The sequence below is a fragment of the Microcebus murinus genome, chromosome 13, assembly GCF_040939455.1.
Source record: "Microcebus murinus isolate Inina chromosome 13, M.murinus_Inina_mat1.0, whole genome shotgun sequence".
Lineage (NCBI taxonomy): Eukaryota > Metazoa > Chordata > Mammalia > Primates > Cheirogaleidae > Microcebus > Microcebus murinus.
This window is the reverse complement of record NC_134116.1, coordinates 41,526,559-41,547,096: the sequence shown is the minus strand read 5'-3', so window position 1 is coordinate 41,547,096 and position 20,538 is coordinate 41,526,559. Positions and strand designations below refer to the sequence as shown.

Below are 20,538 nucleotides of genomic sequence, written 5' to 3'. Positions count from 1 at the left end.
AATTGCTTTAGACAGAAGAAAATCCATTTTTTCATTCTCTTGGGAATGTTTAGAATATTCACAGATAAAGCAACCCGATATTTCTTCAAATGCTGCAATTTGATTGATTAAAATGTTTATATATTATTAAAGAATATTGTAATTTCAAAGTTTCCAAAGGCATTTTTTTCAATGATAAGAGATTGAAAATAAAACACTGAGTTACATATCTACACTCTTATAGATATGGGAATAATATATTTTGTTCCATCAACATGTCTACTTTACATTATTCAGCACAAAGCTTTGTGAAATAAGAATCATGGGAATATAAGAATATAAAGGAAAAAGGTACAAATAACAGCTTCATAAACTGAGAAATGTCCATAAATAAATCATGTATATGTGGGCAGTTTGCTTAGCTGGCAAGAAACAAAATATGGAAAATCTGCTTGTTAAACAATAACTACAGAGTGTGCTTTTATGATGTTTTTCACCACAGTAATTCATATTAGAGATAGAAGCAGTTGCATGTTAAATAAAATCATTGAGCATTGTTCCCCTTGCATTGCAAAGAGCTGACTTATGTTGTTTTTAGATGCCTCCCATTAGAAAGTAAATATTCCTTCAATGCCATGCATTTCACAAAATTTAATAAAGACGAACTGTAAATAAAGTCACAGGGAGATTTCAGACAGTTTTATTAGGAGATTGTTGAAAAGAAAAAGAAAATTAAATACAATAACAGTAAACGTGGTTCTCACATTGAAACCAGGCTCAAATAACTAGGCTACCATAGAAAAATTTCCAATTCTTGCATTATGATGTAAAAACAGATTTTTGTACAGATTTTGTACAACAAAATTCGTAATAACCTTTTATCATTTTTAGAAAACTTTAAATATATAGATAAAAATAGACAATTTTCATAGGTCCTACATGAAGATGAGTATGTTCTGTTCCAAGGGCTTGCATAGAGCGCAAATGTGGTTATAATATAGAACAACTAGACATTAATATTTTTAGGATTACAAAAGCATGGAAACCATAAAATGGGCACAATTTTACTTGTTTATGCCAAAACACAAATTTCCAAACCAACCAGTATAACTAAAAAAGGGGGGGAAATTAAGTTATAGACTTAATAACATTTCATGAATTGTAATATTTACAACATGTTAGTAAGAGTCTCTCTTAACATACAGCTGATAGCTTTTTCCTTTAATACTTGCTAAAACTTCCTTTTATGTCAAACCAAACACTAAAGCATTCTCAAAAGTCTTGAAAGTATGTATTTTAAAACTATTCAACCCACTTAACAGGTGACTCTATGCCAGGAGCAGAGCAATGGCTGATTCTACTACATATGTAAGTTGTAGGCTTTTTAAAAAATCTTTCAAAAAATGTATGATTCAAAAGCTTGCCACAAGTCCATCCAATTTTAAGTGTTGTAATCCTTTAAAGACTGCATATAGGGGGAAAAATACACATAACTAGGAATAGAATCTCCTGTGCTTAAACAACAAAAGATGGTTATGGAAGAACTATACTTAGAAAACCAAGTTTCTACAAAGCATTTACTAACAATACTTTAAATAAAAAATATTGCTCCCTTTTAAAGCAAGCTAAAATAAGAACTGTACATTTAACCTTTTTTTGTATTAAAAATGGGCTTAGCTGGTTAATAGCAAGCTACACAAAAGAATTATGTTCCAGTATTGCAAGGAAGACCTAAAAGGAATAGAAACTTAGTGCCAGAGTATCTATAATAATGTTATGTTTTTAACCAAATAATTAATACCCAATCAGAACTATCTTTAAGCATTTTAAGCTAGTTTTCTTAGACATTTAAGATTTTGCTGTTTTATGGTAATAAATAATGTTATGATCATAAAATTTTAAGATGACAGAAAAAAATCATAAAACATACAGTGACTGTACTGATTCATATCAGTCTTTAAAGGTGTTAACTCTAGACATGTAAAAACAAACAGAAGGTAACTTTAGTGTATAACAAGCACTGTTTGCAGCTTTACTTCCAGTTTTCTGCACAAAAGTGAAGACACGTACTGTAACTTTCAAAAAGACAGTGAAAATAACACGTAGCCACCCTTCCCTCTGTCCAGGGTGGGAAGCACAACACATTTTAACTTTATTTTTCACTCAGTGCTACATGGTATTGGACTGGTACATCAAGGGTTAGGTTCTGTTTCTCAGCAACATTAACATAATATGACATTAACATATAAAAATATTTCTGGTGTTTTGATTTACTGTTTAGCCACAATCCATTATCAACAGTGCTGTTTGGGGCACTAACTAGAGTTCAATATACAAATAAAAGTGGCTGACACAGAGTTCTGATGTCACCAGATGCTTAAGATCTCATTCATTAATACTGTGACTCCAGACAAATATTTACATGCCTGCATGCGTTAAAACCAGAAAGACGTCTTTCTGACCAACAGGGTGACAAAACATATTTTCTAAAATTTTCATTTTCCTAAACTCTAGTATACTACTGCATACATAATACCTTCCTTGTGTGTTTTATGTTTATATACTGTACATATGACCAACAGCTTGAATAAGAAGCAACATTATTATCTTTAATTCTATATACCACTATCAGTTTGGAATGAAAACATGTTACATTTATATATATATATTTTTATTTTCAAGAAAAAAAAGACCTTCAGTGAAACCGTTTGGCTTATATTCAATGCTTCTTTTCAGATATGCAAAATGTTATTTCATTGGGTTGTTGTCAACATCCATTTGTTGGTCTTTTGGAAAGTATGTGAAAAAAATCTTCAGGAGAAACCTCACAATTAGAGAGTTTAAAATTGAATGTAACAGAATATTACTCTTTATTTATTTTTTTTTTTTCAGAATCCTCTATGCCCCCTACAAGTTCATTGCCAAGTGTTCTTGCTGGTTTCTGGAGGACATAATTCTGTAAATCTGGGTAACCACTGCTACAAGAGTCTCTTGATGTGCTCAGATACAGAATTTTCAGAAGAGGAAAATGGTTCATTCCATTAAAAAAAAAAAAAAAAAAAGCTAGGTCTCATTTAGACCTGCCTTTAACTCTGTATACAAGTGTCCAGCAGCAAGTTGCAGTTATTAACCGTAAGAAGTTTGATACTTGTACATTTACAAACATTCTCAGGTCTCTGGTATGGACCACAGGTGAAAATCAATGGAGAAAATGTTTTTTTGTTTTTCTGTAGAATACTTAAACTTTCAAAGAACATTAATACACAAAATTGAGGAAGTTCCCTTCAAAAGGACTTTATTTTTTCCAAACTTTCCCATGACGAATGTCTGACTGCAAAGTTCTTTATTATAACATGGATTTCTTCAACAGGAAAGATTCAGTACATGACAGTAGTTTTCAAATACAGTCTTCCATCTAGAAATGAAATAAAAATAATTAATAACATGGCATTTGGTATACAAATGTCGATATAAAAACTATGTAGCCTGATATAAAATTTGTGGTTTTATTCTGTCTTTATTTGCTTAGGAAGTCACATTTTTCATATATTCTCAGAGTTAATTTCATAATTACATTGAGTTTATGTGATTGAAAAGAATACACCATTTCTAGTTCTCATAAATATATATTTTGCTATTTTGCTATCAGTTCCAGAGCACTCACAAAATAGATAAGAATATGTGTGTGTATTTTACTGATATGCAAAGCTAGTTGATTTCTGTTGAATAACAATTACTTCCTCCAAGCTTGCAGAACCAAATTCTCTCTGAACGCACTCAGGTGTATCTTCATCAGGAAAGACTGAACTCCCATCTTTACTCTTTAGCAGTGTTGTTAAATATACCATGTAATGTATCTATTGTACACATTTGTTGCTATTTATATGAAAGCCACCTAGGTTATTTTATCACTATCAATGAACTATAGCCTTTACACTTTGAAGTGAGATTAAGCCAACAATTAAATGTTAAAATATAAATAGTGTGTATCGTTTAACTTTTTTTTTTTTTTACCAATGAAGAAACACACAGCTATGTGAAAAAGAAAAGAAAAGAAAATCTTAGACACATTGAATAAACCCATTTGAATGAAGCAAAAATAAGAAATGGACATTAAAAATACAAAACAAAACCTAAGCCTATTTATCTAATATATTACCCTCTAAACTGTCTACTTATTGAAATGGGCTTATTGAAGTTGGACATATTTGTGTGAAATATGTCTAAATTTCAAATTTTAACACCTACAGTAGAAGGTAGAACAACCACAAAAGGAAAGTTTTTCAAACTTTGAAAAATGTATATTGCTACACAAATGTTTGCAAACTCTCTGGTAACTTAAAGAATTAAAATATAAAGAAACATAAATAACTTACATTAGATTCAGAAAATACAAAAGATAGTCTAAATAGTTGCAGACCTCACATTTACCGTTAAGCTAATTAAGTGCATTTACAATCTATAGTAGATATAGTAATTAGTAAGGAACTTAAAATCACCAACATTAAATCATTTTTATTATACTTCATATAAATATAAGTGTGCCCAAATTCTATATTCCTATCTCATATTATATCTTAACTTCATTTATAGGGTTGTAATACTCCTCCAAAGATGATAGAAAACTCTCTTTGTTTTGTTCATTGATATATCCCAAGCACTTAGTATACAGTAGTCCTCCCTTTTTTGTGGAAGACATGTTCTAAGACTTCCAGTGCATGCCTGAAACCCCAGATAGCACCAAGCCCTATATATATGGTTTTTTTTCCTTATACATATATATCTATGATAAAGTTTAATTTATAAATTAGGCACAGTAAGAGATTAAAAATAATAATAATACAATAGAATTATAACAAGATACTATAATAAAAGTTACGTGAATGTGATCTTTCTCTCTCAAAATACTGTAATATTACTGAACCACCCCCAGGGGTAACTGAAACTACAGTAAGTAAAACTATGGATAAGAGGGAACTACGGTATATTCCCTTAATGTGTTTAACAAATGAATGAATCAGAGATAGGTTTCATGTGGTTTACACAAATTAGATATTGAATAATATACATATCTAAAGTATTATATTATTAATATCCCAAAGTCACCATTTTCCCTCAACGAGGTTAGGAATGTCCATGAGATTAGTCTCAGACTGGCTAATTTCTAATAATTTGTGTCTAATATTAGTTGCTTTTATAAAATTTAATCTAGTACAATGTTAATGATAATATTAAAAATCACTTGAAAGCTTCTAAATATTTTTTTCCAGTTCCACTATCATATATCACAGTTCTTCTTAATAGCTGAAACATATAATGAGCACAATGAAGATCTGCTCCCCCATAATAGCACACACCTTTGGGTATAAGGTATAAAATTAATCAATAAAAATATATTATTAATCCAACTGAACTCTAATTTTGGACAATGGCTTAAAGACATGCACCATAATCCCCCCAAGATATTTACTCTAAAAGTGTTTTACCTCCTTTGTGCTGAATAATCCCCCCAAGATATTTACTCTAAAAGTGTTTTACCTCCTTTGGTCCCCAACTAGAGTCTTTCATTGATACTAAATATTACTATAGCTCAGCAGTAATCATTGTGATATTAAATAAAGATAGGAACCTCCTAAATCAAGCCTTAATCAAATAGCAATATCAAAGCCATATAATTTACATAAAATATTTTTCTGAGTAAGAACATGGCAGTAACATATCAATATATTTTGAAATATTTATTGTTTTTGGATGCAATTTGGTCTGGTTTCTTCTATTTGTTTAGCTTGACTACACTCACTCGTCAGACAAAACTATGCCTTTTCACTTACATGAGTGTACTAATATATAATTATTTGTGATTTCATATTAGTGGAAGCTTCAATTACTCACTAAATAAGCCTAATAAACTTAATATTATAAAAATAAACAAAGTAAAAACTTCAGCCTTTTACACACTTACCACCACCTGGCTAAAAATTGGACCTCTTTAATGATAACTTTGATTCTAAAAATTTCTATTACATAAAGAAATTTTCAAAAAATCTAGTAATAGAGAATATAGATATAACCAAAGAGATAGAGTGATGATACTTTTACCAAAGCTTTATAAATCTTAGTCTCTTAATTTATTCATCCCTACTTAGCTCTCTTTTCAATTTATTTCATTCTTTGTATCATGTATTCAGGTATATCAAGATTATCATTCCTATTCCAAGTTTTAAAAAATACACAATATTTCCTAGGATTAGGCAGAAGGAAGAGAGACCTTCTCAACTTCTCTAAAATTCAAATTCCATTAACTTATGTCTTTTACAAACTCTGTGAAAAAGTAATAATTCGTTCAAAATTAACATTTCAGTGCTCACTATGGACCTGCTAAATCTCTGTACATTGAAGAAAAGCAATTAAAGTATTAAAATAGATTTCTAATATTTGGTGATGTTTATAGTACATAAGGTGGAAAGAATCTAGGAGCAAAGAGTGGATATATACAAACAATCCATTAACCATGAATAGTTATTTTAAAAGGTCCACATTTACATGACTAGTCAAATTATTCACCACAATCTACAAGATGATACATAAATTGGTACTGTTTTTTATCCACTCCAATGATATTTTTTAAACACTCTCTCTTGGATGAGTGACCCTCTCCTCCTCTCGATTCTACAGCACACCAAGCTCTGTATAGTGCTGGAATATTCTAGAATCCTACAAGACAAGGGCCCTCTCCTTCCTCACGCATTCTTCTGTTCTCTCCTACTGGCTTCTTTAAGTAGAGCTCCACTATTTATTCCCCAATATATGCACCCTAAAAATTAAATCCATAGCACTTAGCTTTCTTTGAAAATTTACATAAGGTGAGCCTATCACATACATGGTGAGGCCCATGGAATCAATAGCCATTGCTCTCTTTCTGCCAGTATTAGAATGAGAATACTTCAGCATGATGCTTGCATTAAAAGCTTTAATGTGGCCTCAAAAGTTAAACTTTTGGGGAAGGGAATTAATATGCCTATATAATAAAAAATTATTAGCATGTTAGAAACTTCAAAGTCTGTCTAAAATTAAATTTTTAAATAAAACTCTACTGATTTTTAAAATATACCAGTAATAATTACTTTGTAAGTATCTTTACCATGGGTCATATATAAAATACATGTATAAAAATTATATACATTATATTTATGTGCTCAACACCTGATCTATTTTAATTCCACCTTTAATAAATATGTCTCCTATTAAATTTTGACTAATGTTCCCAACAGATGGATAAATGCATCAAGCATTAAAGATGCCAGCTATAAAATAGATTCCACCTGTCACAGTATAGTATTTCTCTATGATTAAAAATTATTAGACATCAGAGATTCTTTGCTTTAGAATCAACTGGAGGCAGAAATACACCTGGCACAGACAGACTGTGGAAGAGTAACTGTCTCTCCCTTCCTGTATGGCCCCTTACTTTAAAAGCAATTCTATCTTTTAATTTTGCCATCTTTATTGAAACGTACTTGTAGATGATGAAAAGTTTGTAGGAATACAAGTTTAAACTAATTTTTTGTATTGTTTCAGAGAAGTTATATTGGCCCTACAACCCACAGTAAATAGCTACGTATGGACATACCCAGAGAGATAACAGCAGGCCTCTGAATTATGGGGCTGTAGTTTTATCTCAGGCTTCTGATAACAAACCACCTGAATGAAAGGTGAATTGCAAAGGTGCTAGCAAGGATATATGGGTCCATAATCCAAACTGCACCATGTTTTTATACTATATAATAATGATTCCAATACTCTCTCCTCTTCAAACAGCAAGAGAAGTCAGGAGGCCATGGAGAAAGCTCTGCAAAAAACGAGCTGCAGAAAAGAGATTATTGGAATCCCTAGAGTGTTTCCATAGCTGAAGCCCCGTTATTCAGAGATCTGCTGTTTGCATTTGGAAACTCAGAGCACTTATTCATATATTTTGTTTTAAAGGTTGCCCTTTGTACTTCATACTTACCCCCTAACTAGATAATCTCACAGCTATCCTCCATTTCCTACACTGTTTCTTCTTCTTCTTCTTTTTTTTTAATCTTCATATGTCGGCCAATGAAAAAATATATTTCCTGTTTGCTCCTGATGCTGAGCCAGGCTTACCAAACAATTATTCCGTGATGTTGTAAATGGATAAAAGCTTAACTTTCGATCAAGTATATTGGCAATAATGGCAACGATGATTATTATCATTAAAGCTAACATTTTCTGAGCACCTACTGTGTTCTAGGTGCTATATGTATTTTAAATATCAACTTCCCAATGAATCAACAAAATAGGCATTCTTAGTACTTTATACAAATAAGGCTATCAAGGCTCAAAGAGGTTAAGTGTCATATATTTTCACAGAGCTAGCAAATGGAAGTGCAGTGATTTGATATTTATGTGAATCCAAATTTCATGTCCATTCCACTATATCACTTTTCCTCTAATAAGCAACTGGACTGTCACAGGAGGAAATATGATGTCTCCAACACCCTGTTATGGGATTGACTCCTATACACTAAGTACCATTATAGTCTCATTGCCTCCTCAATCTATTCTTTGCTGTCTTTTTAGGGGCAAGGGCTTCCTTTTAGTCTGCAGAGCCTCACTTGAACAATTTGAAAGCACAGCTAGAATTGTTACAGCCTTGTTTCAGAGAAAAGACCTTCCTTTAACATGATGATTGTTTGCTTTTGTATGGGAGGTTGATATGACAGGAAAATCATCAAGCTCGACTTTGTGCATGGGAGTACTTAATTAAAAAATCTGTTCTAATTAAAAGCATTTGGGAGTAGAGGTTGAACAAAACTATTTAAATTACAAATTCCTAATAGTTTCAAAGTTCATTGTGATTTGATGCTTACAGCTATAATTTGGTGTATAAAAAAGTATGTAGATCACTGAATAGATTATTACATTATTACATTATTACTTTTGCATGCTGTTTACTATTATACAGATTTATATACGCAGACAATAAGTTGAAAACAATTTTTAATTCTTTGTAAAAATGGATTTCAGATTTTACTACTAAAGTTGAAATGGTCAAATGACATCTAATAAGTATATAGAGTCTATGTGTTATTTCTTTCCTGTAGTTGAGGAGAGAGAAATAAGGATTCTGTCACAAAATTTTTAGTTTTGTGTTCATTTATTAAGTTTAATTTTTTGCATGTATTATTATATGTAGTTATTGGTAATGGTTAATAAATATAGACAAACACTAAATTTAACTTTTATTTATATAAAAAATAGAGTATTGAATAGTTTGATCATTTATTTTAAAAACTAGTGAAGTTTGTTTGACACCAATCACATTATATAACAAGATTTTATATTAGAAGATGATATATAAATTGGAACAATTTCAAATTGCTTAGTTGAGTGACACTAAAAATCCAATTCATTCCCTGTGTGAAAATCATGCAAAATCATTAACAAGGGAATATGCTAGCGAAAAATATCACATAATATGAAAATAGATATATATCCTAGTTTTGAATAGAACTCCCTCACAAACATACACAGAGATCTATAACATGTCTTTTGTACAAAGGGTTTAAAGAATTGCATTTTCTGTTAGAAATTAGCTTTATTAAAAATATCATCTATTTGTTCAAAACGTATATCCGGACACCTGTAATCTAATGATGTTTGCTGCTTTTACAAAACATTTGTATGTGGACATGCCTTACTATCCCAGAGATGAGGAAAATATTAACATTGTAGAGGGAAACCATATAAGATCATATATCTAGAAAGTTTAATATTTACTTAAAGAATCCGAGGTTAATGTAAAATATAGTAACACTAAGTCTCTCTCAACATAATGTCTTAATCATGTGGAGTAAAGGAAACCAAAACAAGTGATGAAAACAAATATTAATGATTCATGCGATACTGGATAAGACAACGAAAGGAAGTCAAAATAAAAGCAAACAAACAGGAACAGATGGGAAGGATCTTTGTCAAGTCATAACCCCTCTTCCAAAACCCCCAAAGGAAGAAGCTAATTAAAGAAAATGTTGTTTTTTGCTTTTTTAAATTAATTTTATATTTAGAGTAAGAACATTCTGCTACTGCTAAAGCAAAGAAGTAGAGACACAAAGTCTACATTTAACATGACAAATATTTTAAGAGAGATTGATGTTCAGCTGAGGCCCACTTGTAAGAGGACACTAAGTAAATATCATTTCTTCTCATGAAATGCACATAATAACAGCACAAGTGATTTCCAGAAGTTTGGATACTAATATAGTCAAGGTTGTGTTCAAATAAAATTAAAAAGTAAAACCTGAAAAAGTTGCAACAGATTTTGTACTTTTTTTTAAAATTCAAGGTTATAGCTGAGGAACCTGAAACCCACACACTTGGGTCAAGGTAAGAGAGGATTAGGCCTCATATCCCTTTTGTATGCTTTATCCATTTGCACCTGGTGCTGGTTTAGAGAATAGGCAAGGCCTGTGTTCAGGAAAACACAACAACTAAGGTACTTTGTACAATCCAGATATACTAGTATTGGCAGTAGATAACGAATTACCTGCTAGACCAACATGGCTCCATCACTTGAAATCACAGTAGATAATATATTTTATTATAAGGCTTGTATGAAGTAAAGTTCTTGATTGTGGTTAATAATGGCAAAAAAATTATAATCAAGAACTGCTTTTGTATATTTTTTAGTTCTGTTGAAATAAATGCATGAGAGAACACAGGCTAGTTTGAAATATGTTCTGAGAACAAGAGATTACCTAAAGCAATAATACAGAAGTTGATAAGGTACACCTTATTTTATTGTACTTCATTTAATTGTGTTTTGCAGATGTTGCATTTTTTACAAATTGAAGGTTCCTGGCAACCCTGCATCAAGCAAGTGCTTACTTCATGTCTTTATGTCACATTTTGGAAATTCCCACAGTATTTCAAACTTTTTAATTATTGTCATATCTGTTATGGTAATCTGTGATCATTGACCTTTGATGTTGCTAATGCAATTGTTTTAGGACTCCATGAACTGTACCCATATAAGACAGAAAACTTAATCAATAAATGTTGTATGTTTTCTGACTACTCCACCATTCATCCAGTCCCCCATCTCTACTCCATTTTTTGAACAATTAAATTATGACAATTAAAAGCCCTACAATGGCCTTTAAGTGTTCAAGTGAAAAAAAGAGTTGCATGTCTCTTATTTAAATCAAAAGCTAGATATGAGATTAAACTTAGTGAGGAAGGGATATTGAAACCTAAGATAGACCAAAAGCTAGACTTCTTGTACCAAACAGCCAAATTGTGAATGTAAAAGAAAAGTTCTTAAAGGATGTTAAAAGCTACTACTCCCAGTAAATGCATGAATTATAAGAAAGCCAAACAGCCTTATTGCCGGTATGGAGACAGTTCAAGTGGTCTGGATAAAATATCAAATTAGCCACAATATTTCCTTAATCCAAAGCCTAATCTAGAGGAAGGCCCTAATCCTTTTCAATTCTATGAAGGCTGAGAAAGGTGAGGAAGCTGCAGAAGAAAAGTTGGAAGCTAGAAGAAGTTGGTTCATGAGGTTTAAGGAAAGAAGCCCCCTCTATAACACAAATGTGCAAGGTGAAGCAGCACATGCTGATGTAGAAGTTGCAGCAAGTTATCTAGGAGTAATAGCTAAGATAATTGATGAGGGTAGCTACACTAGACAACAAATTTTCAGTGTACACAAAAAAGCCTTCCATTGGAAGAAGATGTTATCTAAGACTTTCATAGCTAGAGAGGAGAAGTCAGCGACTGGCTTCAAAGCCTTTAAAGACAGGATGACTCTCCTGTTAGGGGCTAATGCAGCAGATGACTTTAAGTTGAAGCTAATGCTCATTTACTATTCTGAAAATCCTAGGGCCCTTAAAAATTACTCTAAGTCTACTTTGCTTGCGCTCTAGATATGAAGCAACAAAACCTAGATAACAGCACATCCATTTCCATGGTTTACTGTATATGTTAAGCTCATGATTGAGACCTACAGCTCATACAAAAAGAGATTCAATGGACAACATCACTGCTCATTAACAATGCATCTAATCAACCAAGATTTCTGATGGAGATGTACAAGGAAATTAATGTTGTTTTAATGCCTCCTAACACGACATCCACTCTGTAGCCCAGGAGTAATTTGGACTTTCAAGTCTTATTATTTAAGAAATAGATTTCACAAGGCTACAGCTGCCATAGATAGTAATTTCTCTGATGGACGTGGACAAAATAAATTGAAAAGCTTCTGGAAAGCATTCATCATTTTAGATGCCATTAAGAACATCTGTGATTCATGGAAGACATCAAAATATCAACATTAGCAGGAATATGGAAGACATTGATTCCAACCCACATAGATCACTTTGAGAAGTTCCAGACTTTAGTGGAGGAAGGAACTGCAGATGTGTGGAAATAGCAAGAGAACTAGAATCAGAAGTGGAGCCTGAAGACATGACTGAATTACTATAATCTCATGATAAAACCTGAATAAATGAGGAGTTGCTTCTTATGGAAGAGCGAAAAAAGTGTTTTGTTTTTTCTGAGATGAAATGTACTCTTGTTGAAGATGCTGTGGACATTATTGAAATGAAAACAAAAGATTTAGAATATTACATAAACTTAGTTGGTACAACTCACTGAATGCTAGGATGATTGTTAACAATTTTTAGCACAAAAGTATTTTTAATTAAGGTATGTACATTGTTTTTTAGACATAATACTACTGCACACTTACTAGACTACAATATAGCATAATTATAACTTTTATATGCACTGGAAAACCAAAAAGAATTATGAGACTTGCTTTATTGTGATATTGCTTTACTGTGGTGGTCTGCAACCAAACCTGCAATATCTATGAGGTATGCCTGTAATTACCTTTTAAGACAAAGACGGTAAAAATGAAACTCTGTCATTTCTATGTAAAGGAACTTTATATCAGACTTCAGGTAAGCACAAATTATGAGGGGAGAATCAACCTTTGATAACTTGACAATTTGAAACAGGAGTAAGTAGATGCTAGGAATTGTGGAGCTAGAAGGGATCCTCAGTGGGCAAGCTGATCTCAATTACAACATACTTCCTAAATGGGAAACTAAATAGATCAGCAATTCCCTGAACAGAAGAATGTGAAAAGAAAATATTTGAAGATCTACAGATGGCTATGGTTAATCTTAGATAGCTCAGAGTTATTTAGTCAACTCTAGCCCTAGGCAAAATACTTTTCCTAAATGGTCAGATCTGCTTACAGTATCTCAGTTCCTCCTGTAAATGACCTTCTTGTTGTTAGTATTAATATCTTAAAGAAGAGGCTCACTTGTGATGCCGATGCCCTCTGCAGGCAAAGAGGAATTTACTACCAAAGGCAATATGAGTCTTCTTTGCTGGTTACTAAAGATATTTTCTTCTGTATTCAAGAATCTTCCACAATTGGGGTGGAAATCTAGACCTTGTAGTGGGAACACAAATATATTCAAGAACTGAACGTTCTTAAAACTGTATCATCATGACCACAACCAAGCAAAATTAATAAGAAATCACCATCATCAACTATCTGTTCAACAAATAATAGACAATTTTATGTTTTAATGTTAAGAAAACCCTTCTGACAAAATGTTTTACTCATGAATGACTGGCCTAAACTCACATAGACAGAGTTATGATACCATACATATATTGTGTTGCTAGAACCTAATTCTTGTTTTTGTCTGATGCACTTGTCAAAGGATCCAGTGTTATCACTACCAAGTTGCCTTCTTACACCAAGTACATTGCTTCGTTATCTTTGAGAAATTGCTTAAAGTCTGGCCATAATTTCCATAAGAGCATATAATGTACATTATTTGTGTATTTCCAGCATCTTGAATATTGGCTGGTACCTGGAAAGTGCTCAATAAAGATATATCGAAGGAACGATTAAAACTAACATCACAAAAATGAGGGCAAGATGAATATTATTTGGCTCTAGATGTTATACTCTGAGAAGAACCCAACCCCATTGGGTAGTATATTGGCTTGAAACACATGACCTGAGCCTAATCATAAGAAACCAACAGATGCAGAATGAGAAACATTCTATTAAGAAAAGGATTGCATTCTTCAAAAATGTTGATTTTATAAATTATTTTTAAAAGGCTAAGGAAATGCTCAAGATTAAAGAGACTAAAGAGAAATGACAACAAAATACAGCATATGATCCTAATTTGAATTTAGTAATGAAGGGAAACAAAGGCTGTAAAGGACATTATTGGGTCAAATGACAAAATTGGAATTTGGATGTCAGATCAGATAAAAGTATTGTCAATGAAATATTTACTGAACTGATAAATATACTGTATTTATGTATACGAGAACATCTTTATTGATAGTAAATACTCCCTGGGAAAAGTATGGGTAAATATTATAGGGCCATGATGTATGCATCTTACTCTCAAATGCTTCAGAAAATATTATGTAGACAGAGAAAATGACAAAGCATGTGGAAACAAAATATTAATAATAGATGAATCTTGATAAAGAATATATGACAGTCTTTATACTGTTCTTGGACTTCTTTGTAAGTTTAAGTTTTTAAATACAAATTTAAAAAATAGTTTGTCTCAGTGAAATAAAATGTCAATATATCAGCAATATCAGAGATTTATTAATAAGTACTTAAATATTTACACTCTCTACTATCTATCATACACTATTTCACTGATTATGTGGACAGTAGTCCCATGAGAAATATGTTTTCTGTCTAGCAATGAGACTTTTGAGAAGTCCTATTCAAATACTAGATAGGAAATAAATGGTTAGTGATTTTCTTAATAGAGTTCTTCAGAAAAAACAAGGTTCAGATTCATGAGACTTACTGGACTGAGGATGTGGACATAAGTTAGATTCTGTCTATTGGTCCATCATGTTTTAATGGTAAATTTACAATTGTAAAGTTTATGAAGTCTGCTTAACTCTATTACCTGTTACTTAGGTAGGACTGCATATTCTCATGTGCGTTTGTTTGTATAAGGAAATTTCTGTTAACTCTGTTTGAAACAAATATTAGGTTATCTTTTAAAAGTTTATCAACAATAAACGGTAGAGCACAGATCTTTTAAAGTTTTGTTTTGCTTCTGTAAATAAAGAAAAAAATATATTGCTGGTAGAACTGCTTTGGTAAAGTATTTCTGCATGTGCATTCTAATTAAACATTCATTAGTAAGAAGCAAGAAACCATCAGAGTGGTTAATGTACCAGCAAGTGAGAATAGGGTACTTTGCACTTAGGTTACCTTGTCCTGATTGGAAGGTGAGACCTCCCAATTTCAGCAAAGTGAAACAAAAAGAAATCTCTTATTACTTTCTCCATACTTCTATTTCTTTCTAGGGGAAAGAAGACTAAGAAACAGGGACGGAAGGAAATAATCACTAGAGTGCATATCTGAACCTAAGTGATGAATGGAAAAATTATCTACTGTGCTTAATTAAAAAAATGTAGAAGAAAAGTGATTCCTTGTTTGATAAAATAGTATGCTGCAGAGAAGGGAAACAGGATCGATTCTATTCAATTCAAGCCTTTGTATCTTTTCAGAACTGCAGGAAACAGGTAAAATCCTGTGAATAAATTGAGTTTTCAGAATAAATTTATGTTATCTCTAAGAAAAAGCACGAAAGGTAGCAATTAGAAGGGCAGCTCTTGTCAAAGCCTAGTTATTTTCTTTTTATGTTTGGAGGGGAAAAAATTATCATTTTTTTTTAAGTTTAGCATTTTCAACTTTTTTGTATAGCATGACTAATTCGGTAATTTTTATAAAGGTTATATTTGTTTAGGCAGGTAATTGTGGGTGAATAAAATTCTAAATCTCCAGAACTTTATTTAACATATTTATACAACGCTGAACTGAAATGCTGGTCTAGTGTTAACCTTGAGAAACTATAAGCAAACTTCAATGAAATAGCTTTCACATTTTTTCACTGAGTTTGAGAATGTTTAACTAAATAAATGATACTTTCATGGGGAATAGCATTTCTTTATATCTAATGAAATTATCAAACGTTGTTTAGACAGTATGTGGGTGAGAACAATAACATCCTATATAAGAACTATTAAATAAGTGGCTCTCTGTGCACTAAACTTTAATATTAACAAAGAAGAAATCAGTTCAGAGATGTGCAAAGTTATATTAAAGAGACCAACTAGCAAATAGGCAAGAAAACATTTTAAAAGAAATATCATAACTAAACAAAGAATATGAGAATCCATAAGGTGTTTGTCCAGAACAACTTGTTTCTCTTGTCTGCAGCCTAGAGAAAGCAGAGTTAATCAGGCAAGCTTTACTAGCCAGGGATGAGGCTACTTTCAAAGACTGACATGGGCTACCTTTAGATATATTCCTGAGTCCACTAAAAATTTGAACTATATCACACTCTTTGTTATGATTCCATTCTCACCAGGTAACTTGATCATTTTATTTCCTATGTGTCTTTCTGCGGTAGGCATCCTCTAAGATGGTTGGCAATGCCCCCTGCCTCCTATATTCACATCCTTGTGTTTTCCTTGTGTGTGTGTGTGGGGGGGTTGTACTTAGTGACTTGTTTCTAATGAAGAGAATATGGCAAAAGTGATGGGATGTCACCTTCAAGATTAGGTTCTGAAAAGACTGTAACTTCCATGCTGCTGGTGCACCCTCTCTCTAGATCTTCTCATTTGCTCAATCTGATGATGCAGGCTGCCATGTATTGAGCTGCTCTGTGGAGAGTCCAATGTAGCAAAGAACTGATGGTGGCCTCTGGCCAAGGATCAACAAGGAACCAAAGCCCTCATTCCAATATGCTCGAGGGCATGAGGCATGCCAACAGCCACATGAATCAGCGTGGAAGTGGAGCCTGCCTCAGTGGAGTTTAGAGATGACTTCAGCCCCGGCCAACACCTTATTGGAGTGTGGGGGGCCCAAAGCAGGGGACCCAGCTAAGCTATTCCCAGATTTCTCACACAGAGAAACTGTGAGGTAATAAATGTTATTTAAAGCCATGAAGTTTTTAGGTAATTTGTTGCACCACTAATAGTCCTTCCTTTATAAGAAAGATGTGTTGGTCAATGTCACAGGTAAATATTTTAGTTCTTTTGAGTTATAATGTGTTAGTATATCCATTTGCTTTCTTCTGGAATACAGGAAAGAATGATAACTGTACCCCAGGTCATGTGATCTCACCAAGCCAAATACCACGCATGTAAATTCACCAAGTCAAATGTCACCTTGTGAGTTCTCCTAGAAGCCTGCCTGTCTTTCAGAGAAACAGCAACCCAAGGCTGCATGTTTCCCAGAAGAAACTTCTTGCTTATAATGCCAAAAATAAAAATAAAAAAAGCAAAAACCAAAACAAACACCATATTGGCTATTAATGGAATCAATTATTCTAAATCACAAAATACCTATTTTCAGGCTTTTAAAAGGTCTGTTTGCAATACACGCACACAAACAAAGGTTTCTTTGTAGTAAAAGTATATCACTTTTTTTTTAGTAAGTGGGAATAACTTAACTTGCATTACTCTAGGGGGCTTCGATTCTACTGCGAATAGACATAGGTTTTCCTTAAAGACTGATGATATTATTTTATGATATGTAGTGGTCTTCTCAGAAACAACAAAAAAAAACTGGTAATAGTCTAATTCTCAGATTAAAATTGTCTCAGAATAATAACAATCTTATCAGGTCACTTGTTGCCCTGTGACAGAAGTAACTGTCTCAGGCAATTGTATAGCTTCCTACTGCTAAAGTTCTTACAGTTTAATGAACCAACAAAGAGGAAAAGAGAAAAAATATATATATTCTAAACTTGTCTATTGAAAGCATCTAAAATGATACTATTTTGAACAAGAAACAAGACAATCTATTTAATGTAGCTCAGTACTTTTGATTCAGCAGTGGTAATAGGCTGAGATCAATTTTGGTTAAATCTGGTATCTTGCAAGTTTTAAAACGGTTGTTTATCATACTGCATATTTTCTAAGGAAACAGACCTAATTCTTTGCAAATTGCTTGTGAAAAATATCAACAAACTGACCACAAACAATAACAAATGTAAGACACTAAATGCTTTCTAAAATGGAAAGTAATGGAAAAAAGACAAAATGTGCTACAAAAAAATGCAATGCTAATAGATAGTTTTGCATTTTACACATTGTCTCTGTCTCTAGAAATGAAGAATTTCAGGAAATATCTAAGCACTTTGAACTTACAATTTACGTTTATTGTAAGTTGCAGTTGGTTCTCAGAATATATTAAATTCCACAAGATTGCCAAATTTCTTTAATATAGTATAAAAATAAACACAAAAACTCTACCACTAAACATATAAAGTATGTTATAATAAATGTGCATATATTTAGAAAGAAGGATAAATGCTGATATATGTATATTTCATGCCCACTGTGAAATTCTGCCCTGGGTCATGGTAACATAGGCCACTATTTCCATTAAAATTAATTGCTTGTGGCTTTGGTTACTGTCAGTATTGCCTTATTTTCCCATCACTGGCAATTGTGACATGAATAAAATTAACTTATGTCACCATGTAGATCATTATATCCTGAATTAAGGCTAGATTTCGAGAAGCACTATGAATTTAAGAAACTCATCTAGGCTATGTCAAAACCACTTTATAATAAAATCTGTATTTTCTCACTATAGGGACTCTATATTACTTTTAGATCTAAATCACAGTTGTACTTCGACAATACCAAATTGTTAAACCAAAAATGCCTATTTTACCATAAAATCACTGGCCTCTGTGTTCATTTCAACTAGACAGACTTCGGTTCCATTTATTCTTAGGAAAACAAATGTACTGGCATAGCTATAAGAATATTAACTTCTAAATCTTGGATAATAAATCTTGTCTATTTTCCCATCAGGTTTTGGTAGCATTATGGTGCTTGTATGAAGAATTCACAACTTTATCAGGCATTTGTAACAGGTCCAGTTTTTTACTGGTTCTAGGTTCAGATGAAAATTCTCTAACATGATGAGTCTATTACCAAATGCCTTATATATTAAGAAATCTTGATATTAGTAAAGCTTAAAATACAGTACAAGACTAGTATTGTTTCGGTATAAAACACACTTCGTTGTGATAATTCAGAAGACTACTACATGAGCATTTTTTCTTTTTATTCACCAAGTCTAAAGAACAAGTGTAATTTTTACTTTCCCTTCATCAAAATAAGAATGCATTATATGATTCAAATAACTGCACAGAATATCTATGCATCAGAAGGAAAAGCTTACAATGAGAGTAAATTATTGTTGCTTTTTTGTTTATGACTCTATTCAACATAGTTTGATTACTTGAAAGGACTGGTATTCTACATAGTGCCATATGAAACAATATCATGAAAAATACATGTCTCTTAATGCAAGAGTGGAATTGACAGTTTGTCATAGGTAAAATCTGCAGAATCAACAAAGATGCAAAATAAATAAGTCAAAATATGAATTATCTAACAGATCACTATGTATTTTTATCATTCTCTACTCTAATTTCATGTACATAATCTAACACTGTAAATTTTTTAGTCCCAGTTTTATTACACTCACATTCATGGAAAAAACTAAAACCCATCCTTTCTAACTGCCATGAAAAAAGCCACATTATATTTTCTCAATTTAAAAAAAAAAATAATACGTCATTCATTACATAATACAAAATGTTACAAAATGCATTAACTCATAGCCCTTCAAGCATACTTTGTTTTTCAATGTTGAATTTGTTGCACTTATTATTGTCTTTTCTTGGGGAAAGGATGAAGTGGGAAGTGGATTGACTCTCCTGCCTTCTCAGAATAATATGAAGATTATGCAAGGAGATTCCATATTTTCAGTGTAAGAGATCTTGTCACCCTCAGTAGTATCCAAAGCTGTGGTTCTTATTTGGACCTCACATTCAAACTCTACCTCCGTATCTACTCAGGTTCTTACTCTACAGCTCTGTCTGAATGCTCTGCTGTGATATCACACCCAATATCACCAAGCCAAGCTCGTCATTTACACTAGCCTAGATCTCTTTCCCAGATTTCCAATTTCAGACACAGCTATTTTCCTTTTTTATCTTCTAAGACCAATTTGATTTACCCCTTATATTTCAAATGCATCTTCTCACTCTATTCCTTGTACAACAACAAACATGAATCCTCATTAACTCATTTATGAATTAATTACATTTTTCATTTCTTTAGTCTCACTCTACAAATGTTTATATTCATTTGAATCTAGTGTTTTGATTTTAGGAAAACAAAACAGGCCTCTGTAACAGGTCCTGTTTTCTCTTTAATAAATATTATTTAGGACTCCGTCCAATGCCATACTGAGAAGCAATCACCATATTTCTCTCCTGTTTGCAAAAATTGCGTAATATATGTTAATAATACAGCCTCTCAGAAAATTTAGACTTACGTATCTGGACTTAAATGAATCTTCATCAATCAGCCAACTGGAATAAATTGTTTTGTTCGTGTTCTGGGAGCACTTTGTTTACATTTCAAAAG

The 20,538-nt window shown here is 32.3% G+C and overlaps 1 protein-coding gene across 2 annotated transcripts in view; it reads right to left on the bottom strand.

The window, feature by feature from the left end:
* Positions 1-663: 663 nt before the first annotated feature.
* The window catches only part of DACH1 (dachshund family transcription factor 1), a 408,633-nt gene continuing 388,758 nt past the window's right edge, over positions 664-20,538 (bottom strand). For both annotated transcript variants that reach the window (XM_020290319.2, XM_076009384.1), the window contains one exon: positions 664-3,394. In XM_020290319.2, the coding sequence (XP_020145908.2) occupies positions 3,357-3,394 (38 nt within the window). In that variant the 3' untranslated portion in view covers positions 664-3,356. The remainder of the gene's footprint in view (positions 3,395-20,538) is intronic.